Genomic DNA, 24,650 nt, shown 5'->3' on the forward strand with positions numbered 1-24,650 from the left:
ACAGCGAGCAGATTTTTTTGTTTTGTTCCTCCGCCCTTATTTTTCTTGCCCTGGAAGCGGCTCCAACGAGGACAACCCCAGGACTCCGGCGTGCTCCTCCTCCACCTGGAGCGGTGATACTGCCCGAGCTCATGGTGCCGTGCCATGCCGTGCCGGCCGAGCGGCACAGCCACGTAGGCACGGTCCGCACTCACGCAGCCTCAAGAACCTCGGGGGCCTGGTCAGCCCAGGGCCTTTGGGCCTTGGAGAGGGCCTCAATAAAAAAAAAACGAACTCGGTGCTCGACTTTAGCGGGAACGGTCCGAGAAATCTGTTCCAGGGATTGCTGCGGCCTCATTTTGTCCTCACGATATTGCGGCGGTGATGATACTCTTCATAGAATTATACGAATCGAGGGTGCAGTAATACATGGTGCAGTCAGATGGGGTTATTATGAATAGGTGGTACCTTGTACTCGAGTTGGAGTGCCTTACGCCAAAAAATCATCTATTCCAAGCCAGCCTTGTGGCAGCGTTCTGGAAAATATCTAGTGGGAAATCAAGTTCTGGATACACGATATTATAATGGCTGGGATGTAAGACTGCAGCGTTATGATACATCCTCTGGTGTAATATGGTCATCGAAGCCATGGCATTTCCACGTGTATTACTCTTCTTTGGTTCTTTCGGTAAAGTCACGTAGAATGAGAATAAAATAATAACATAAAATAACGCAATAAAATTCTCACGACGTTACTGCCAGCGATGTTCCGAACTGAATATCGTTTTGATCGTTTTAACTTTTACGTATCTTAACGAACCCTGTCATATGGCGACTGGCGCTTGCTACTATTCCCATGACCGAGTCGATGATCGGGGTGCCCCCCCCTCCCCCTCTTTCGGAATGACCCAGCCATCACAGTATCCTGCAAACACGTGCAAGTGCTGGCATAAACAAATGACGTGCAATTCGAACACTACGTTGGAAAACACTCGACACTGAAATAACTCACAGGCGAATGATAACGGCGTGCGTGGCATCGCTCGTGGGTAGTGGTAAAGGGAAGAAATGTAATCCACAGAAGTCCCCCCCCCCACCCATAACAACTATAACAGCCCAACAGCTCCGCCCCCCCCTCCCCCTATCAGACTGACAACCCCACGGAGTCGCCAGCGTGGGGTTGGCGGGTCGCGCAAACACGAGACGGGAACCGCAAAGCGACGCAGCTCTTCTGCTTCGTGCCGACGGCGGCGCAGCAAGTAGGGTTTTGTGCCGATCGATGATCTCTACCGACGCGGCGAGCGATGGAGGCTTTTTTTCCCTCTCTCTCTCGAGACAAATGCGGTTTCCTTCGCGAGCCGAATGAAAACACTCACATAGGAAGTGACCAATTCCATCCCAAGTCGGAGCCTCCTGCACACCAAATTGTCTCGAGACTCATCGAGGCTATCCTGTGTAAATAGACCCCTATTATTATTATTAGGATGATGATTACTACTGGTGCGCGGTGTATGGATTAAATGACATCATGTACTTTTCTATGATCATTTCCCTGCAGAAATAAGCGGCCGGCGGCGGGGAAAGCAACCGGCCGACCACAGAGAAACGCCATCGCGCTTACTGGGCGCACCTTCAATGAAGGACAAAGCGTCGCCAGTAGGTCCGAGAGACGTCGGTGACAACGAGCGGTCAAGCGCTGACGATGGAGCGGCATCCAAAGGAGGGAATAACACGCGGGAGAGGGCGGTTGGGGGGTGGGGGGGTGGTGGCGGCGGGCGATGAAACCGGTTTATGTGCAGGTGCCGGACCGATTGGTGCATCTCAGGACCAGCCGTGAAAAATTACAGAGGCTTGGGGAGGGCTTCGTCCAGCAGTGGACTGATCATGGCTGGTGATGACGTAGACACGAGACGCGTGCATTCGTGACAAAAACAAGACAAATGATCCCCCGTGTAGCCTTAAAAGACTGTTGGGGCAAGTGCTGTTAGCGAGCACCAGCGGAGGCCGGCACAGACACACGCGGGCGAGAGGCCGGCACCACGCCCGGCCGCCTTCGTCTCCCCAGTGGCGATGTTTACACATCGCGCCAGGTGCTCGTTTGAGGCTGAGTCGACCTAGTGGAGGAGTCCCAGGACCACGGTTCAGATAATCGTCACCGGTGTTGGCCGTGAAGCAGGAATGGAAGTCGGGCCGCCGGGTTCGCAGCGCAGCGTGCCGACCTCTGCCCAACCACTGCTCCGCACTCTTCACGGCACCCAGGCACACGGGGACACTTGCACAATGGTCCCTCCCTCGACGAAGCTGCACCGGCGGTCGAGAAGCGCGCAGCCAGCGAGCACCGGTCAGGCCTGGCACGGCGTGCGAGGCCGTCTTGCGTCCACTGCAACCACGTAGCCACGTTTTTAGGCTGAGCCGACCTAAGTGGGGCGTGCGCAGGCGATGTCTCAGAAGCGGGACTCGCACTGGCGTTGTGCCTCGTGTGCCGTGAGTTGCACCGCAGGGTTGCGATCATCATATCCAAACTATTTTTTTTAAACAAATCAATTTTATTTTTATTTGACAAGGTAAAAGCCCCACGCTGAGCTGTTACAGCCCTTTTTGAGAAGTGACCTCAACGAAGTGGCTCATCGCGTGGAGATGTAACAGCAGTCTAATGCTCTAGAAGCACGCCGCTTCTAAGTGTGGAGGGTGACAACGGGAGGAGGATCCGGAGAAAATTCCACGCGACCACGGGGAGAGAAACTCGCAAACTCCAAATACACAGCAGGCGTCAGGGTTGGGCGTGGACAATACCACAGTAACGGAATTAGACAACGGAGCATAGAAACCCGACAATAACAGAATGTAACACACAGGCGTCACTCTGGGGATCTTCGTTTCTGAATGCTTAATACACAGCAGACCGGACGTCCTGGTCACGCATAACAACACTTAATCGAACAACAACAACAACAGGAGGAGCATCAACACGCAGCCACAGCGTGTTAGATTCATCGCACTCTCAGTGTGTCTATGTTGTGTGTCTCTCTCTCTTTCTATGTGCCTCTGTGTTGTCTCTCTCTGCTTGTGTGTCCGTCTGTGTGTCTATGTTGTGTGTGTCTCTCTCTATGTGCCTCTGTGTTGTCTCTCTGCTTGTGTGTCTGTTTGTGTCTTTGTGTTGTCTCTCTCTGCTTGTGTGTCTGTCTGTGTGTCTCTGTGTTGTCTCTCTCTGCTTGTGTGTCTGTCTGTGTGTCTCTGTGTTGTCTTTCTCTCTGCTTGTGTGTCTGTCTGTGTGTCTATGTGTGTCTCTCTGTGTCTCTGTGTTGTCTCTCTCTGCTTGTGTGTCTGTTTGTGTCTTTGTGTTGTCTCTCTCTGCTTGTGTGTCTGTCTGTGTGTCTCTGTGTTGTCTCTCTGCTTGTGTGTCTGTCTGTGCGTCTCTGTGTTGTCTCTCTCTCTCTGCTTGTGTGTCTGTGTGTCTATGTGTGTGTCTCTCTCTGTGTCTCTGTGTTGTCTCTCTCTGCTTGTGTGTCTGTCTGTGTCTCTCTGTGTGTCTATGTTGTGTGTCTCTCTCTACGTGCCTCTGTGTTGTCTCTCTCTGCTTGTGTGTCCGTCTGTGTGTCTCCGCTCGACCTGTTGACGCCTGCTTGCGTTGCAATCGAAACGTCGTATTCTATTATTTAATTAATTTTCTTTCTACGTGACTTTACCGAAATAACCAAATGGCAGATTGCATAATGTCACACAATGCGTGGTGCATTGTGGGAGCCGGCACAAGAGCAGAGTGACGGGTGTAAGGTGAAGGATCTTATCAGTAACTAATGGCGCTTGCAACAATGTTTCAGCGACTCAAAACTCCCATGATTTCCCATCTCAGCTCAACTCTTCCAGACGATTGAATTAACATGGGCTTACGCGCCCAATATGACGATTCACGTGTGCATGCATGTTGAACGTAACGCAATCAGATCGCGTGGGTAAATTGCGCGTCGTAAAACCCTTCCTCCACCTGACACAGCCAATGAACAAAGTTGTCACGCGATAAACAAAAACGTGCCTGTTCATTAACCGGTTCATCTGATTTTTTTTTGTTACTGCCGGGGGAGCCACCTGCGCGCGAATTGTTTAAAACCTTGCGCCTCACTCTCCAACACACCGGTGGCGCCGCTGAAAGCCGTAAGCAACGGGCACGCTGGCTCGTCGCGTGACAGCGCTGGAGAACACAGTCCGCACACGTTCTACGGCCAGCATCATCAGGCACTTGCCAGACATCGGGTGCTGCTTCTCGTAACGCCAATTGGATACGACGCGATGGAGTGAAGGGAACCGCGTCGCGCGATTGGGAACCAGCGGTGGTACGGCTGCCTCGGCGTGGCATCGCACAAGGCGGTGGGATGCTGCTGGATGCTACCCAGGCGCCTCTGTCTTTGTTCGGCCTGCGTTACGCATCACGCGTGTTCATCGCGGACTCTGCTTTGCTCTGCATTGTGTATTATTGAGAGCGAGATTGTTCTATCACCTGGTGTTCTTCAGGAACGCAACTGCTACTACCGCGGTAGGGGAGAACAGGCTGTACTTGCTGATGCGATAAACATGGAACTTGAAATTCCGTTGCCCTGGAAGCGCACGAGTAAGTTTACAACGTGCGCATACACTTACGAGTCAGCCCCCCCCCCCCCCTTTCCAACGCACTGACGATGATTATTATCTCATTAATCATCCCTTACAAGCGCTGCACCCACGAGACTACACAGCGATGGGCGACCATAAGAGTCAATAACGTACAAAACAACGGCGAGCACAACAAATAAAACCCCACCTCTTTCATTATAAAGTCATGCTGCAAACGTAACAAAAGACAAAGTACCCCCCCCCCCCACGTAGCCTCGTAAAAATTTCGGAGCCAAGTGCTGTTAGCCGGGAGGCCTACGACGGCTGGCAAGGCCCTCAAGGGGGTGGTGTGGCCGCCACCACTCATCCGTCTCTCCAGTGTCGCAATACGCACTGCACCAGGCACTCATCCGTCTCTCCAGTGTCGCAATACGCACTGCACCAAGCACTCATCCGTCTCTCCAGTGCTGCAATACGCACTGCACCAGGCACTCATCCGTCTCTCCAGTGTCGCAATACGCACTGCACCAGGCACTCATCCGTCTCTCCAGTGTCGCAATACGCACTGCACCAGGCACTCATTCGTCTCTCCAGTGTCGCAATACGCACTGCACCAGGCACTCATCCGTCTCTCCAGTGTCGCAATACGCACTGCACCAGGCACTCATCCGTCTCTCCAGTGCTGCAATACACACTGCACCAGGCACTCATCCGTCTCTCCAGTGTCGCAATACGCACTGCACCAGGCACTCATCTGTCTCTCCAGTGTCGCAATACACACTGCACCAGGCACTCATCCGTCTCTCCAGTGTCGCAATACGCACTGCACCAGGCACTCATCCGTCTCTCCAGTGCTGCAATACACACTGCACCAGGCACTCATCCGTCTCTCCAGTGTCGCAATACGCACTGCACCAGGCACTCATCCGTCTCTCCAGTGTCGCAATACGCACTGCACCAGGCACTCATCCGTCTCTCCAGTGTCGCAATACGCACTGCACCAGGCACTCATCCGTCTCTCCAGTGCCGCAATACGCACTGCACCAGGCACTCATTCGTCTCTCCAGTGCCGCACTACGCACTGCACCAGGCACTCATCCGTCTCTCCAGTGTCGCAATACGTACTGCACCAGGCACTCATCCGTCTCTCCAGTGTCGCAATACGCACTGCACCAGGCACTCATCCGTCTCTCCAGTGCTGCAATACGCACTGCACCAGGCACTCATCCGTCTCTCCAGTGCCGCACTACGCACTGCACCAGGCACTCATTCAAGGCCAAGTCCGCCAGGCGAAGGCCCGGAGCCGCTTCGGATGTCACTCGCCATTGGCCGGGAATCGAACTCAGCTCTCACCGAGTTCGTGGCGTGGCATTGCTAAGCAAGGCACCGCTGCTCCCTCCCTCGACGCATGCACCCTCAAAGATCTCCTTCATAGACTGCACAGACAGATTGTCGGGGCTAAAGCTGTTGGCCAGCACCTCCGTGCAGGCTGGCACGGTGCACGAGTGGGGGGGGGGGGTGCTGCAACTAGCACCATACTCGACCAGGTACTCATTTAAAGCTGAGTCGACCTAGGGGAGGCCAAGAATCAGTTTCAGATATCACTCCCCCATTTATCTGAGGTCAAGGAGTTCACGGAGCAGTGCTAAGCACTGCACCCCGTAGAGACAAAGATAACGACCCCCCCGTATAGCCTTAACAGAGAGTTTGGGCAAGTGCTGTTTGCGAGTAGCACCTATGAAGGTCGGCACGGCACACGAGGGGGTGGGTGGTCAGCACGACGCTTGCCGAGTGGCAACATTTACATACCACACCAAGTAGTCATTTGAGGCTGAGTCGACCTAGCGGAGGCCCAGGACCAGTTCAGATAATCGTCACTGGTGTTGGCCGCTCGGGGGTTAGTTGCGGAGCGCGCTAACCCCCGCAGAAAGACAAAGACACATACCCACACAATCATGTGAAAATGTTGATATGCTACGTTCGCTAAATTCCACAGGTGCCAAAAAAAGTGTAAATTGGAAGAAAAATTGAAAGAGCAGCGGAGCGAGTTTTGTGTGCACGTGCGTTGAACTTCTTTCGCGTCGTACGTAGCCAACCGTGCGAATCGTAGGCGCGTGGGAAGCGCGGCTCCCGCTTTCCCCGCTCCACGCGTTCGTCTCGAACGTCGCCGAGGTGCGAAACCAAACGCCGTTTGAAGCACCGAGGAGGTGGCAGCGGCGGTGGTGGTGGTGGTGGTGGCGGTGGTGGCGATGGTGGTGGCGGCGGTGGCGGTGGTGGCGGTGGTGGTGGTGGTGGCGGTGGTGGTGGCGGTGGTGGTGGCGGTGGTGGTGGCGGTGGTGGTGGTGGCGGTGGTGGCGGTGGTGGTGGCGGTGGCGGTGGTGGCGGTGGTGGCGGTGGTGGTGGTGGCGGTGGTGGTGGTGGCGGTGGTGGTGGTGGTGGAATATTTCCCAGGAGTGCCACGCGCGCAACGCCCCGCACCATCGCCCCGAATCCCCCCAAAACTTGAAATTGAAACTTTCGCTCATAAAATCGTGAAAAACATTGTGTTTCTTCACAAGTGCCGGGCCATCTGGGGGGGGGGGGGGGCTCCCCCACGAACAGCTCGCTTGGTCGAGCGCTCGCCTGGTCGAGCGCGGCGCGCCGATTTGGCCCGTGGCCACCCGCGGACCACGCCGGAGGCTCCGTGCGCGTCGATGCTCGTTCCGTTCACGGAATCGTCGACGGAAATATTCGTCGACGGGGGAGTGGTCCTTTTTGTTTTACTTTTTATTTTAGTCAACGATGGCTGCGATTCAAACGAAAATCGTCGAATCGCGAAGGACCCCACGACGACGGGGAGAGACGAACCGGTCCGCGCGGAGACCACTTAGTCACGCTGTCCACCAATCGATGTTAATTTTATTTTTATTTTACAAGTAAGCCTTTCTTAAAAGCAAGGCCCCATGTACATTAATCATTGTCCTAAATTTAAACCTTCGAACCATCCAATCAAGTTCGTCTACAACCGCACGTTTTGCGTAACGCCGATTTAGTTTTGATCTGTGAGCGCCAGGATAAACAGGTTAGCGTATTAAGTTTCATTTTTTTGTTTTACTTTGGACGGTCACACGGTGCGCAGACGAAGACAGCAAATGGTGATTGTCAATAGATGAAACGACTTACCGAGCTGTCTGATTGGCCTACCTGGCGGTAATCTTGAGGCCGGGAGGCTGCGTGCCCCTTCACACCAAAGATGAATAATATTAGCTTAATATCAGCATGTTTGACGAAATGTCTCACAGCTTTAGTCGACTTAGGCTAAGAGAGTGGCTGCACGAAATCAGGCTCAATGAATGCTCGGACGAGAGCGGAGTGGAGTGTTTATGGAACGAGGGCAACGCGGACTCTCGAAGGCTGCACCGAATCGGCGTGCGCTGTCCGCTATGACTCACGGATGAGACATATCGGACAACGACGACGAGGAGGAGGAGGAGGGTGCAACAAATGGTGAGGAGCGCGCAAAAGAAGCACGGAGAGAGGAACGCTTGAAATGACGTTCAGAAAGAGGAACGCGTGAGAATTGGAGAACGTACGCAGGTGGATGGCATCGTCCAATCTATCGGAAAGAGTTGGGCTATCGCGGGACACTTCACGGGACGGCCTGGAACAACAGCGGAGCGGCAGCTGTGGAGAAGAACTCGTTCCGAGAGAGCGTCCACCGGGGAGACGGAGCGATGAAACCGGCTCGTGTTGCGCAGGTGCTCGGTGTTTTGTGACGTGGCGGGCATCGCGGAGAGGGTGGTGGCGACTGGTGCTGCTGCTGCTTGCTTGGGGTCAGGCCTTCGTCCAGCAGGGGATGGGGCACGGCTGTTGACGATGAAATGGACACCGCCTGTAAGCGAGACGACGCGCTTCGTGGGTGTTAATGAAACCTCTGGCTGCCGCTCGCCATCCCTGCGCGCCCCGTGCTCCCGGAGAACCGACAGACGATATTCCGCTGGGCCCCAGTTGTAAGGTTAGCAAAATACTCGCCTTTTTTTTTGCGGTGCATCGACGACGCCTGCGTTTGATTAGCGACTCTCGCTCGGGCACGTCGGACGTTATCTGGGCTACAGGCGGCGTCAGCTCTCAAACCCCCTTCGCCGCCCTTCTCCCTCCCTGCCTGCCTGCCTGCCTCTCTCGCTCGTTCTCTCGTCCTTCTCTCCTCGTCGGCCCAGCAATCGTAATCTCCCTCGCGCCCACAGAGTCAAGTCGTACGTGCTATCTCATCGTGCGCGCGCGTGCGCGTGTGTGTGTGTGTCGAACTTATTTCGCAGCGTGCATAGCCAACCGTGCCAATTGGAGGTGGCCGGGGAAAGCCACCAAACTAAACAGGAAAAGCAGTTTGAGGGCAATGAGTTGTCAATCTAAATGTAAGAGTACACAGTCCCAGTGACTTCCAAATGTCGGAAAGAAGAGAGTTGCAGAAGCGCACGCGAAAGCGCGCGATGCGGTGACGTTAACACGGCGCCGTGTCTCTCGATATCGGCCATGGCTATAAGTCAACGACTTCACAATAATAATCATCATCATCATCATCAAAATCGGTTTCTCTTGGGATGGGTCGCCGTGTAGGCATAATGTCAACTTTGTAACTGTAACCCTCCACCAATTCACGTTGTTGCGTTGGCGAATGCGCCGACTGCTGCGGTGTTTTGCAGCGAACCCGATGGAATGTCGACGAGGGCGCAAAGTTCGCCACTTCTGCAGGCGGCGTTCCGCCGGGGACTCCGTCCAGCATCGTCAGGTTCAGGCCACAGCTCGCCTCTGGCGAGACGCGTGGAACTGCAGCGGGAAGATGGGGGGGGGGGAGTCGTTCCGAGTCTCTCTTCACCAGACACACCCGACGCAACACACACTCAGCACACACACGGAACACACGCGAGACAGGCGATGGACAAGAGAGAGCTGAGAGCGGAGAGATAGGTGAGTGGGCGGAGGGGAGTAGAGTGAGATGAGAGGTAGGGTGAGTGTGTGGAGGGGAGTAGAGTGAGAGGTAGGGGAGTGTGTGGAGGGGAGTAGAGTGAGATGAGAGGTAGGGGAGTGTGTGGAGAGGAGTGGAGTGAGATGAGAGGTAGGTGAGTGTGTGGAGGGGAGTGGAGTGAGATGAGAGGTAGGTGAGTGAGTGGAGGGGAGTAAAGTGAGAGGTAGGAGAGTGAGTGGAGGGGAGTAGAGTGAGATGAGAGGTAGGGGAGTGTGTGGAGGGGAGTGGAGTGAGATGAGAGGTAGGTGAGTGTGTGGAGGGGAGTGGAGTGAGATGAGAGGTAGGTGAGTGTGTGGAGGGGAGTGGAGTGAGATGAGAGGTAGGTGAGTGTGTGGAGGGGAGTGGAGTGAGATGAGAGGTAGGAGAGTGAGTGGAGGGGAGTGAGATGAGAGGTAGGAGAGTGAGTGGAGGGGAGTGGAGTGAGATGAGAGGTAGGAGAGTGAGTGGAGGGGAGTAGAGTGAGATGAGAGGTAGGAGAGTGAGTGGAGGGGAGTAGAGTGAGATGAGAGGTAGGAGAGTGAGTGGAGGGGAGTAGAGTGAGATGAGAGGTAGGTGAGTGTGTGGAGGGGAGTAGAGTGAGAGGTAGGGGAGTGTGTGGAGGGGAGTAGAGTGAGATGAGAGGTAGGTGAGTGTGTGGAAGGGGAGTAGAGTGAGATGAGAGGTAGGGGAGTGTGTGGAGGGGAGTGGAGTGAGATGAGAGGTAGGGGAGTGTGTGGAGGGGAGTAGAGAGAGAGATGAGAGGTAGGTAGGGGTGAGTGCATGGAGGATGTTCTGACTGAGAGGTCTTCCCAGATCTAATCGTCAAGGCCACCAGTAAGTGCAGTGCTACGGTGCCACGTGACTTACTAACTATTGTGACGCGGTTGTTGACGTTAATGGTAACGGCACGTGGCTCCGCGCTGTGGCAACGTCGCATCTCGGTGGAAGATGTCTACAGAAATATCCCCGAATTGGCGACCAGACACCGGAGGCCCCGCGGCCACCGGTGAACGCCGCCCGTCGTCATTATCGTCGTCGTCATCATCATCGTCGTTGTCATCGTCGTCGTTGTCATCGTCGTCGTCGTTGTCATCGTCGTCATTATCGTCATCGTCGTCATCGTCGTCGTCATCGTCGTCGTCGTCGTCATTATCGTCATCGTCATCATCATCGTCGTCGTCGTCATCATCATCGTCGTTGTCGGCGTCGTCGTTGTCATCGTCGTCGTCATCGTCGTCATTATCGTCATCGTCGTCGTCATCGTCGTCGTCATCATCACATCATCGTCGTCGTCATCGTCGTCGTCATCATCATCGTCGTCATCGTCGTCGTCATCGTCGTCGTCGTCATCGTCGTCGTCGTCGTCATCGTCGTCGTCGTCGCCGACGTCGCCAGGCCGCCCTGGCGACGTCCGCTTGAGTCGAGGCCGTTCGAGAAGCAGGGCGAGGAGCAGGCTGGGACTGCACGGACGTGATTGGTGGAATTCTCCGCCGCGCCGGGCAGCTCCGGCGGATAATTATTATTGCACAATCACAATTAATTTGCGGAAACATTTAACACACTCGTATGTTTACAAACATTGCAGTCTAGGTGCACTTTAAGGCCACGTGAAGTGTGGGAAGCTTGTTAGCACATACGCGCAAGCAAAACAACACAAAGATGCCCCGTATAGCCCTACACGATGTTTGGGGCAAGTGCTGTTAGCGAGCGGCACCTATGGAAGCAGCCACGGCTCACGAGGGGGTGGGTGGCCAGCACCACAGCCTTTGTCTCCCCAGTGGCGATGTTTACACACCGCACCAGGTACTCTATTTAAGGCTGGGTCGATCTAGGGGAGGCCCAGGACCGGTTCAGATAATCGTCATCAATGTCGGCCGTGAGCGGGAATCGAACCCGGGTCGCCGGCTTCGTAGCGCAGCGTAGCGCTAACCGCTACGCCACCGCTCCCCCACCCCTCCCCCTCCCCTCCCCCTCCCCTCCCCGTACATGCACACACACGCACGGCGCACACTTACCTACTCCTCTTTATCGCTAAGCGAATCAAAGGGGGAAAATGCAACGTAGGATATGGAACATTTCTGCTGTTGATTTGCGAGATCAGGCCGTGTCAACGGGAGCCAAGCCCCCCCCCCCCCCCCCCCCCACAGCGGAATGCGGTGGCCTCTGGGTTAGGGGGCCTGGCCCAGCGCCCGAGGACAGGGCCGACCTGCACCGGCGTCGCGGCCCACGGGGCCTTGTTCCAATTGAGTCGTGAACCCGTTCGTCGGCAACCACCGGCCCGCGCCATCTCTCCCGGCAGGAAGCTCGCCCCGGTCCTCGGCGGCAGCGTTGAGTTTCGCCTCTGGTTCGTCGCATCGCGGAGAGAGACGCGCGAGGATATACGTGGAGGTGAGACGTGGAGGTGAGACGGGGAGAAGAGACGTGGAGAAGAGACGTGGAGAAGAGACGTGGAGAAGAGACGTGGAGATGAGACGTGGAGGTGAGACGGGGAGAAGAGACGGGGAGAAGAGACGGGGAGAAGAGACGGGGAGAAGAGACGGGGAGAAGAGACGGGGAGAAGAGACGGGGAGAAGAGACGGGGAGAAGAGACGGGGAGAAGAGACGGGGAGAAGAGACTGGGAGAAGAGACTGGGAGAAGAGACGTGGAGAAGAGACGTGGAGAAGAGACGTGGAGAAGAGACGTGGAGAAGAGACGTGGAGAAGAGACGTGGAGAAGAGACGTGGAGAAGAGACGTGGAGAAGAGACGTGGAGAAGAGACGTGGAGAAGAGACGGAGCGGAGAGACGTGCGCAGAGACGCGGCACCGGGACGAAGGATGTTACAGCGTCGTCATCGCTACTAGCGCCGTTGTCGAAATGAGCATCGTAGATTTCGTAATAAATACAATCATCACCGCCACCATCATCATCACGATAACTCACGGAAATGCGGCACCGTTGTGCACAATAGCGCTGCTATGACAGACGGTGGCAGTCACTCGGTAGTCCAAACAATTTAGCTACAACTCCCTCTAACCCAACACGATTATAAACCCTCTGCTGCACCCTCTTTCAAACCCTATCCCTGACCCCAAACCACCCCCAATCTCAACCGGAAACCTAACCCTATCATATCCCCAACTGCTAACCTCAACCATATTCCTACCCTCAACCCTATCTCCTCTAACCCTAACCCCGACCCAATACCAACCAATCCAAACCGTATCTCTAACTCCTGAGCTCAACCCTAATCCTATCCCTAACTCCTGACCCCAACCCTATAACCCTAACCACCCTGATCTTATACCTCGCCCGAAATCCCGGCCATATCCTGAGCTCCGAGCCTCAACCCTCACCCTTATTCCATCCCGTCCCCCACACCCCCACTCGCGTTGTTCCCATGAACTTCGCTGTTCGTTCACTCACGAGGCCCAGAGGCCACTCACGAGGCCCCCGAGGCCACTGACGAGGCCCCCGAGGCCACTGACGAGGCCCCGAGGCCACTCACGAGGCCCCCGAGGCCACTGACGAGGCCCCCGAGGCCACACGCGAGTGGCCCCGAGGCCACTGACGAGGCCCCGAGGCCACTGACGAGGCCCCGAGGCCACTGACGAGGCCCCGAGGCCACTGACGAGGCCCCCGAGGCCACTGACGAGGCCCCGAGCCCACTGACGAGGCCCCCGAGGCCACTGACGAGGCCCCAAGGCCACTGACGAGGCCCCGAGGCCACTGACGAGGCCCCCGTGGCCACGCGAGTGAACGAACGTCGAAGACGCCAGCGGCGTTGTTGGTTCACTGCGCGTCTGCAGTGCGGCGCTACGGAGAGAGGAGGTCGTGGATCCAGAGGAGAGCGTCGCGCCTGTGAGAGAGAGAGAGGGAGGGGGAGACGCTCGCCTGCGTAGTGGCTTTCCACAGCAAGGCTCGGCACTGCACTTCGATTCATCATAAAGGCTTGTGGTTTTATTTATTTTTGGGGGGGGGGTTAGATCTCGTTAAGTAGTAATGCGTTGTTAGCCCACCGCCTGACACAGGGACAATTAGTAAGGTTTGTCGCGTGAACACAACGCGGCAATTAATGACTGCTTCAGCACCACCGGCGTGTGTTGGACGAGCAACCCCCACAGCATTTGCAGTTCGAGTTAACGACGTTTCGCTGCTCATTACAACCAGCTGCATCAGCTCGGAGCACGCAACCATAGCCACAATCGTCACGCTGCTTTTGAAAACCACACCAGCGGGACTCATGTGGTTTTTTTTTAGTTTGTTTGGCTGGCTGGCTGGCTGAGACGCGGTGGTTACGCCACCGCAAAGATCTGCATGGTGATGTCACCCTCATCCCACAGCGTTGAGCCGGGTTCGTGCATCGCGCTGTCGTCACCCCCCCCCTCCTCTGCCCCCTCCTGCCCCCCACTCACCCTCTACCCCGGCCAGCGCGCGTTGAAGTTCAAAAAATAGCCCAAGGTGAGCGATTTCCTTCTCAAACGAGGCTTGAGACGATGGTGCTCATCTCGTGCTTAGAGGCCCTGAGCCAGCGGTGGGAATTACACATTACTATGGTGGGGGGAGGGAGTGTCCATCCATATAGAACGACTGTTGATTCCCCCCCCCCCCGCCCCCCACAATGTGGTACCAATTTTATCTACCGCGGAGGGATGATGGGCCGAGTCAACCGCACGACCGCTGAGCCGCACGGCCGCGCCTACTACGTTTAGCTGCCTTTACCCATAATCCCCGGGACTTTCGGTCATTAATTACAACTCTGCGGGCGGACAAGCGCGCGCGCGCGTTCGCAAAGAAATAAAAACTCAAAATCTGCGAGCATGGGGGAGGGCGGGGGAGGGTGGGGGAGGGTGGGGGAGGGAGGGGGAGGGAGGGAGGGGGAGGGAGGCGATTCAGGCAGCCCTCCGTGCGCGTTTGGGCGAGCGGGCACGGGCAGCACATGGGACGCATTGTGCGACGGTGGCACAAGGGTCACATTGTGCGGCCCGCGTGTCAGGTGACGCTGCGCACGTGGTTTGCGTGCGTGCGTGCCGACCAGAGCCATCAGCAGCATCAGCAGCAACAGGGGGCGGCGGGGGGGGGGTGGCAGACCACAAGAGCTAAATCCCGCGAGCGATCGTACAAGACGAGAAACGCCAACGATTAAATGCGTCCACGTAACTTGGGAGGGTATAGCAGCGCAGCTGAACAGTGTGCGATAGAAGTGTGGAACGATGGATGTGTTGGAGTTGCACCGGAGAGGAAGGCGAGGATCGAGAGGAGGTACGAAGGTGGACGACATCGTTGGAACGGCTACGAAAATAAACCGCGCGTGGGCAGGACACGTCATGGCCCAGAGGGGATGGTGGAGCGAGACGAAACAACGGCGGTCAAGCAAACGGATCGCATCCGAGAGGATAACCACCGGGGGGGGGAGATGGAGCAATGAAATGAAGTTTGCGTCCAGGCGCCGGGGTGGATCATTGCAGCATGTGATCGTGAGATGTGCCAGCTGGATGTGGAGGTCATCATCGCGCAGCGGACTGACCATGGCCGATTATATATATTTAAAAAAACATCGCGCAAACAAAAACAGACGCTCACGCACGTTTTGAGTACCGATTGTAAACACAATCGATTGTCGGTGCGGTGTTTCTACTTATCGAGCGGAAGGGTGAAAAGTCTCACCTCTGTTTTTCCCGTGTGTGTCGCTGGACGGGAGGTGATGGGCAGTGGGCGGGAGGGCTTGGTGATGCCATCGGCATCATCAGACATTACTTGACCCGGTGGCTGAGGTCAGGGCGCTGAGCTGGCACCGCTGGTAGCCCGGGTTCGAGCCCAGGCAGCTGCCCCGCGATTGAACCGGGTTCCGGAGTGTCGTGTGCGTCGATGGTCGTCAGCCTGGTCAGCAATGACTGCACAACAACAACAACAAAACTATGCAATTGGGCTTCCCGCTAGAATGTGGCCCAATTCGATGCGTGGCAATTTTGACGGCCGAGCGACGAACAGTCTCATCGCAGATTGTGTGGGCCAGGCGAGACCTCGCTGCTTTCTCCGGGTTTTTTTTCCGCAGCCGTCTCCTGTGAGACTCGCGGACGAATTCTTCTACTGATGAGACGACCACCGAGAGCGCAAATTGGAATTAAACTGAAAGCAAGAAAATACCTCAATTGTATTGAAAAAATTAAACGAATAGGTTAACCAAACATAAATTTTGCGACCCAAAGGGGTGTTATGTAACAAGACATTGCAGACCCCTACAGAATGTGTGTGTGTGCATGTACACAAGCAAGTCCGCGAGCTGCGAACCTGGCGACCCGAGTTCGATTCCCGCTCACGACCAATAACAGTGGCGAATATCTGAGCCGGTTGTGGGCCTCCCCCTAGGTTTCCTCGGCCTTACAGGCGACAAAAGTCGCCGGGGTTTGGTGTTGGGTCGACCCCCTCGTGTGCCGTGGCAGCCTTTATAGGAGCTACTCGCTAACAGCACTTGTCCCAACAGTCTGTAAAAGCCGATACGAGGGAGTTAAATGTTAACTTTGGATTGTATACAAAAGACCAAGACAAAGATTCACCGTATAGCCTTAACGGACGTTTTGGGGCAAGTGCTGTTAGCGAGCACCTATGAAGTCCGGCACAGCACACGAGGGGGTGGCTGGCCAGCACCACGCCCGGCCGCCTTTGTCTTCCCAGTGGAAATGTTAACACACAGAAACACGAACTCAGTTGAGGCCCAGAACCGGTTCGGATAATCGTCGATGGTGTTGGCCGTGAGCGAGATTCGAACTCGGGTCGCCGGGTTCTTCGCGCAGTTCTAAACGCGTGTGTAGACGCGTGTGTACACATGGTCGCGCGCGCACACACACACACACACACCGTGGGAGACGCTCAGGAGGCGGGTTAAGAGCGTTTGAAGAGCGCGGAGTATGTGGGAGGTTAAACGAGTGGCTCAGGGTGGCCAAACGAGGGTTGCTTTTCACCAATTGTCAGACGCAGGGCCTCCCACACGGCGCTCCCATCGCACTGCGCTACGGCTCGGGGCGCCCAGATGGGACCGCTCCTCCTGCCTCCTCCGCAACGTCTCCCCGACCCCCCCCCCCCTCGTCGCCACCCGCCCCGTGCCGCCCTGCGCCTCTCGTGATGGTTTCCCACCAGGCAACTTTTTTTTTTTTTCTCCCCCCGGGGCTCGTTGGGGAACCCGCGAGTAGGCAGCAGCCCTCCACTTGCCGGCCGGAACGCCGTCTCCGTGGAATTCTTTCGGGCACGCCGCATCCGTCTCGTCCTCCGTTTGGCAGCGTCGTGCCACGTCGGGGTCACGCCGGCTTTGTCGTTGCACGGAGGGCCGGTGCAACGCGTCAAGAGAGAGCCCGTTTCGTTAGCCGTGTCCAACGTTCAAATATTGTTAGTTTGATTTCACCGCCGCTTGAAGAGTCTGCACAGTAACGCGCAAGCGCTTCATTGCGGCCGCAACAATTTTTTTTTATTCTGGCGTGACAAATCAAACGCCGCCTTATTTCGCGTATCCGCGCATATCGATTTTATAAACCTGTTCACTGGATGGCAGGAATATGGGTGCAATGGTTTAGGATTATTATTACGAACAGGCGGTGCCGTGTGCTCGAGTGGCAGTGCCTCATGCCAATGATCCCAACTCCAAGTCGGCCGAGCAGCGCTCCCAAAGATATCTGAGTGAGAAATTAAGCAAATTAAATATACCAGAGCGTGACATGTACACACACACACAATGTGACAGGTACACACACATTGTGACAGGTACACACACACACAATGTGACAGGTACACACACAATGTGACAGGTACACACACAATGTGACAGGTACACACACACATTGTGACAGGTAGACACACAATGTGACAGGTACACACACACACACAATGTGACAGGTACACACACACACAATGTGACAGGTACACACACACAATGTAACAGGTACACACACATTGTGACAGGTACACACACACATTGTGACAGGTACACACACAATGTGACAGGTACACACACACACAATGTGACAGGTAGACACACAATGTGACAGGTACACACACACACAATGTGACAGGTACACACACAATGTGACAGCTACACACACAATGTGACAGGTACACACACACACAATGTGACAGGTACACACACATTGTGACAGGTACACACACATTGTGACAGGTACACACACATTGTGACAGGTACACACACAATGTAACAGGTACACACACAATGTGACAGGTACACACACACACAATGTGACAGGTACACACACACACAATGTGACAGGTACACACACAATGTGACAGGTAGACACACAATGTGACAGGTACACACACAATGTGACAGGTAGACACACAATGTGACAGGTACACACACAATGTTACAGGTACAGACACACACACAATGTGACAGGTACACACACAATGTGACAGGTACACACACAATGTGACAGGTACACACACAATGTGACAGGTACACACACACACAATGTGACAGGTACACACACACAATGTGACAGGTACACACACACAATGTGACAGGTACACACACAATGTGACAGGTACACACACACACAATGTGACAGGTAGACACACAATGTGACAGGTACACACCAGGGACGTGCGGTCAGGGGAGGCACGGGAGGCAGAGCCTCACCTGTCATACTCTAATGAAAATAGCTGTTACGAAAACAAAAAGAAAAAAAAATATTAAGACGTTTACACTGATCTGTTATAAATGTCATTTCTGTACGATTCCAATCATTTTTATAGTCAAAGTCGACAAATTTGCGGAGCTCCGCTGCAAATACAGGAAGAGACGAGAGGTGAGGCAGCGACGAGCTCAGCCTCCCCTCTGATTGCGCAACCCCTCAGTAACTGGATGGAGCGCGGGCAATACGCGTGTGTCTGTTACTATCTCAGTATATCACAATGTAATGTTTGTAGACCCCTTAATTTCATTTCCTCGCCTTCCATACTCCAGGTAACTTATTTCACGTATGTGTATAAAGATTTTTAGGCTCGCTGGTCTCGTCATGAAACTGCAATGGAAAAGCACCAGGGGAGGCAACGATCGCATCTGCCTCACTGAGGGGGACGTGTCTAACACGCCCCCCTCACTGAGGACACGCCCCCTCACTGAGGCCACGCCCCCACCGTGAAGCCACGCCTCCCTCAGTGTGTGAATCTGGCTCTGACACTAGCCAGTGCCTCCCCAGCCATTGACCTCACTGCACGTCACTGGTACACACACACAATGTGACAGGTACACACAACGTGGGAGTACAATGACTTCCATACGACGCGTGTCAACGCGATTCATTCGTTTTATTTGCAGAGACCGGTGTGAAACACAGATCACACAGACAGTGAATTGACATGGTGTGCAACAGGTTTTGTGTTCACTAATTTGATCACATTGATAATTAAGCACGAAGAAGTTCTGGCGGGGGTTTGTGTAAATAATATCTTGTTTTGGCTCTCATTAGTTTGCCCATTACCCACCCTGCCATGCCCTCTAACTACCGCCAATGAAGACGCTCTTCGGCTGTGGTCTATGGATCTCCAAGTAACTGTATGGATCTGTATGTAACTCTGTACATCTCTATGTAACTTTACGGATCTCCATGTAATTTTATGGATCTCTACTGTAAATCTCTATGTAACTTTATGGATCTCAATATGTAACTCTATGGCTCTGTATGTAACTCTATGGATCTCTGCGTCACTCTATGCCCTGTTAGGGCCACCACTCGCGATATTCTTGGGCTGCGGTCGTCCTTCCTTGCAACAGAGATGCTCAGCTCGATGGGGTCCTTACTGGCCGAAATAATGAAGTCCGAATCCGAGCGTAAGCATAGGCAGAGAGAATGAAAGGCAAAACACGGCGACGGAGAGAGGAATACAAAGATGTGAACAGCGACAGAGCGACGGACAAAGTCGATAACAGGAGGACAATAGCGTTCAGACACGGACGGTGACGGACAGAGAGGCAACTAACTATACGTTGGGCAGTGACAGATGACAGATAGACAGACAGTCAGGTGGACAGGTGGACAGCCAAACAAGGACCCTGGCATGGAGGCAATGCCATAGACGCGCGAGCATTGACGGACAGCCAGACAGCGGAACAGAGAGGGGAAGCCAGCGATGTACTAAACCAAAGCGAGGAGAGGCACGCAGACAATCATGCAGACGACAGAAGTGGTAGACAAGTAGACGGACACATGGACACAAAGTGGCAGCTGGGCAATGATATAAGCGGTGAGACATCGATAGACAGGACAGAAAAACAGAAAGACGGACAGACATGAACTGACAGTGGGGAGGGAGGGGGGTAATCATAAGCATTGACAGGAAGATAGACAGACCTGGCAGCATTGATGCAAAAGAGATGCCATGACGGACGCACAGACAGAGGGGGCAACGACCTCGAAATAATAAATGACGGACAGACAACTGAAATGGACCGACGTTGGAGACACGGAGGCAATAACGCGCAGCAGTGACAGACGGACAGGCGTGTGGTGACACAGAGACACCGCGACGGACAGTCGACCCTGACCCCTGGAGATCGAGGCGACAGTCGATTACGGAGCGAGCGAGTGACAGCCGCGGTCCGTCACCATCGTCATCATCATCGCCGCTCTGCCAGCGTCATCATGTTCATCATGATCCCAGCACAGGTCAGCGCTGGGGGTTTATTAGCGCAGCGACGAGACTGTCAGTCAATCTTTAGAACTGCTCTTTTTTGTGGTTTGTTTTTTTGTCCTTCCCGTCACCCCCCTCCCCCCCTGCACCTCCGATTAGCACGGCTGGCTACGTACGGTGCGAAAGAAGTTCAACGTACACACGCGCACACAAACGCCTTGTTGACGAGCAACCCGCTCCCCGCCGCAGCCCACCGCGAGCAGCAGAGCGGGAGGGAGCGAGCGAAGCGACGTTCCCTCGTCCGCACCGAGTGCTCATTTCAGGCCGGGTGGGCACGGGGGAGGCTCAGTAAAAGTTCCGATGCCGACTGCTGCCGACGTTGAGTCGTGGCCACGAATCAAAGCCCCAAGTCGCCGGGTTCGCATCGCAGTAACACACGTGGTGTGCATTTGTGTCATTCCTTCACATAAAGTCCTGGTCACAAAAGCAAAGTTTGTAGGGAATAATATACATTTTCTATACTTTTGAGGCATAAGCAATTAGAAAATAACACTTACTATCCAGGAACAAAAATCGTGTTACATAGTGTATAATCACTCACTCATTGGCCTAAGGGGCCGTCCATAAATGACGTCACGCACCTGGGGGGGGGGGGTCAGACATTTGTGACGACGTGTGACGAGGGATGGGGGGGTTTGAGAAATGTGACGTCACATCAAAATGCGCAACTCTTAATTAATATAGACAACACGTTCTACTTAATTAAATATACTTTTTAATAAATGTTTTCTCCTACAACATCAGAGTGCAGCGCCACATTAAATACGCACTACAATGACAATAGTTTAAAGCGATTTTAAGCATGTTTATATATTTTTTGGGGGAGGGGGGGCAGAGCTTTGTGACGTCATATTTGAGGGGGGGGTCTGACTTTTTTTGACGAGGGGGGGGGTCAAAAATCGTCCAAAATCGCGTGACGTCATTTATGGACGGCCCCTAAAACATCTTCATGTAGAGAGAACCGCAGAGCAATTGTTGGTGCCGGCTCACCGCATGGCAGGCTCCCCAGCTAGGTCCATGGTTCCTCAACGATTGTTCGATGCAATTGCCACGAACAACGCTGTATACATTTTGATTTAAAGCTTTCGTGACTGCAGTAATTCATATTCTGATGATGACCTTTGTGTTATGGCCGAAACGTCGTGATAATTTTTATTGTTTTATATATTTTATTATTGTATTGCTTCCCTTCAACGTGACTTTACCGAAAGAGCTAAGAATATAACGCTGTATAAAATAAAATAAAAAAGATGTGTATTTGTTTTTAGGCTATCAAGAGACGCTCTGTGACCTTGGAGTCAAGTTTGCCCAGAGGCATCGCATCCGAGGTGTGGAGGAAAAGTAAAATCTAAAAACATTTTATTTTATTATACCAGGTAAGGCCCACTTGGGCTGTGTAACTCTTTTTGTCAGAAGTGATCTGGCCACAAATTGATAGCTCAATTAATTTGGCTCGTCATGTGGAAATGTATAGCAGCGAAATGCTCGAAACGCACACGTCGATTCTAAACGTGGAGGGAAAAAACCGGAGGGACTCGAATAAAAATCCACGCGAACCACGGGGAAAACATCCAAACTCCATGTGTACAGCAGGCGTTAAGGTCGGGATCGAACCCGCGACCTCCTGTATACCGGGCGAAGTAGTTAACATCTCACCACCAAGGCGCTGTAGGGAAGGGCGGTTTTGAGGTCGCTGTGCTGAGCGCGGCACGTGGTGGAGCGGCGTCACAGAATTTGTGGTCGGAGATGTGGAATTGTGTTAAGTCAAAATCTGGGGGGGGGGGGGGGGGGTGGGAGGGGGTGGGGTTGTGGGGGGGGGCACCGGTGCCCCCCATTCCTTCACCCAAAGAATTTGCAACTCCGAACAGTTGAGGGTGGGTGAGGTCACGGAGGCCACAGACAGCCACCCCACCTCAAACTACAAGGGAGCTTTGTCCAGGCTTGAGGCCTTGGGTTTTTATTATTATTAATTTAATGTTATTTTTTTTTCCAACAAAACAACTAAGCCATTTATTTGCCAACTGCAGACAGTTGTTACTGCCCAAGGTTAAAGGTAACAACATCATGTAGTTTTTTTGTTTAAGAAAAGCAATATCAGATGCACATTTCATTGAAAATATTTTTTAAATTAAAAACTGGAGGAAAATAATAAATAAACTGGCTGCTAAAATTTTCCAGATCTTTTTTTTAGATCTTCCGTGTCTGGTTTAGGCGCTGTACATCAAACACAACGGCATCTGCATCACGGTATTCACCAATTGCATGGAGCGGTGAGTAGTACAGGTCAAAAATCAAGAGACAAGTGACGTCACTTCGTCGGACCACAGATAAAGAAGATCCTGGAGTGCAATGAATTCCTCCAAAAAGCTCACTAGTAAGGAGAAAGCGGCTTGGGACAGCCTTGTCGCAGTGGCTCGTGGCTTCCTGGGCAATCACAAGGTCGAAAACTATGTGGAGCTGGTTGAGACTCTGGTGAAGAACTACGGCACAATGGGCTGTAGGATGTCCCTCAAAGTCCATATCCTTGATGCTCATCTTGATAAATTCAAGGAGAACATGGGAGCGTACTCGGAGGAGCAAGGCGAGCGCTTCCACCAGGATATACTAGACTTTGAACGCCGCTACCAAGGACAGTATAACGAGAACATGATGGGAGACTACATTTGGGGGCTGATTCCATTAAAGTGATTTACAGTATAATCGTAAATCTCGAAAAACTACTCACTTCTAAATCTTTTAAAGTAACTTTTGTATTACTGTAGTATAAATACATATTAATTTTCATTCATATGTTGTTTTTTATGACTTTATGTGAACGAAAAGACACAAATTCGCCCGTTTTCTCATTGAAAATAGGTTCATTTCAAAATATCAATGTCCTGGTCACAAAAGCAAAGTTTGTTGGGAGTAATATCAATTTTCTATACTTTTTAGGCATAAACAATTACGAAATAACACTTACTACCCAGGAACAAAAAAATTGTGTTACATAGTGTTATCACCACAACATGATTACTCACTCAGTATTTTCAGGAAACACTTTTGTGCTGCCTTGGGATTGGGGATTGTCGGCGTTAAGGCACTAACGACTGAAGTATACGGTATTCCTATCCTCAATAATAATTCTACGTATGTACGTTGAACTTCTTTCGCACCGTACGCAGCCAACCGTGCTAATGGGAGGTGCGGGGGAAGGGCAACAAACTAAACACAAAAGGCAGTTTTAAAGAGGTGAGGATTTTTTTTTAAATCCGATAATATTGCACCCTCTACTCCGACAACATCATCAACATGTTTAGAACGAAACAAGGTTTAAAGGGATGTGGCGTGCCAAAATTATTACCGGGGCAGCGTTCAGGACTGATCTAGCCGAAGTTTTACCATTGCTTATTGAACGAATGAAACCATGAAAGAGAGCCGTTTGACACCGTGGGTTGGGTGGGGTGAAGTGGTTTTGCAGTGGTATTCTTTTTTTGTAAAACTTATTTTATCCAGAAAGGTCTCTTATAGAAATGTAAATTCATTTCGCCAAAGCATGCCCTCTTGTGGGAAACCCACTGCCACCAACTAACACCACCGTTTATGCAAACACACGTGACTGTTTAAGGTTTTTTTTTATTCTGCTCAATTTTAACTAAAACCCATCAAGACTGCTGGTGTGTGAATTCAAAACTGACCGTTTGTGAACTTTGGTAAAAAAATATATATAAGTTTTCTCAGGGCTCCAACTACAAGTCAGCCAATGTCTACTGACTCTACTCCCTCCTCTGAAGAAGGACCATGAGCCAAAAACGTCAGCTTCCTGAATAATTAATGTCTGTAAAAAAAAAAGCATCGTAAATGACGAACCGCTATGGGTATATATTTTTTTGATCTCTTGTAGTGATGCACGACCTTGCTGCCATCCAATACCTGACGTGGTACGGTTTGCTTTTGAATTATTTTGTTCCCGTTTTATTGTTTCCTGTAACCAGATTCCTGTAGTGCAACCGGGACCCCATCGAAAATGAGGCACTTATTGCCCGACGGGTTTTACCTGCACCAATTTTTTTTAAAAAACTCGACCCTACGTACGTAGGTGCCGCAAATGTGCGCTTGCAACGCGTGCAATGTATGCACCAAAGACGTGCCGCCCGATTGGCATCACGATCAGGAATTAAAACGATTTTTATTTGACCAGGTAAGGCCCACTGAGCTATACAGCTCTTTTTCAGAAGCGACCTGGCCACGTGGAAATTTATCGCGGCCAAAATACTTCCAACCGCATGTTTCTAAATGTGGAGGGGAAACCAACAGAGGCAGCCGGAGAAAACCCCCACGCGACCACATGCAGACTCCAAATAGACAGGCGTCAGGGATGGGATCGAACCCACAACCTCCTGTGTATCAGGCAAGGCATTTAACATCTCCTAGCCACCGTGCCACCC

The 24,650-nt window shown here is 52.9% G+C and overlaps 1 protein-coding gene across 1 annotated transcript; it reads right to left on the minus strand.

Moving 5' to 3' along the window:
- Positions 1-6,979: 6,979 nt before the first annotated feature.
- LOC142925635 (uncharacterized) lies at positions 6,980-11,560 on the minus strand. Its single transcript, XM_076068724.1, has 2 exons — positions 9,251-11,560; positions 6,980-8,437 (listed from the first exon to the last, which is right to left on the minus strand). The coding sequence occupies exon 1, from the start codon at positions 10,482-10,484 to the stop codon at positions 9,444-9,446; it is 1,041 nt and encodes a 346-aa protein (XP_075924839.1). The 5' UTR covers positions 10,485-11,560; the 3' UTR covers positions 6,980-8,437; positions 9,251-9,443.
- Between the last annotated feature and the right edge of the window lie 13,090 nt (positions 11,561-24,650).

The sequence above is a fragment of the Petromyzon marinus genome, chromosome 22 (assembly GCF_048934315.1).
Source record: "Petromyzon marinus isolate PM22_M1 ecotype Great Lakes invasive population chromosome 22, UKy_Petmar_22M1.pri1.0, whole genome shotgun sequence".
In the NCBI taxonomy this organism is placed as follows: domain Eukaryota; kingdom Metazoa; phylum Chordata; class Hyperoartia; order Petromyzontiformes; family Petromyzontidae; genus Petromyzon; species Petromyzon marinus.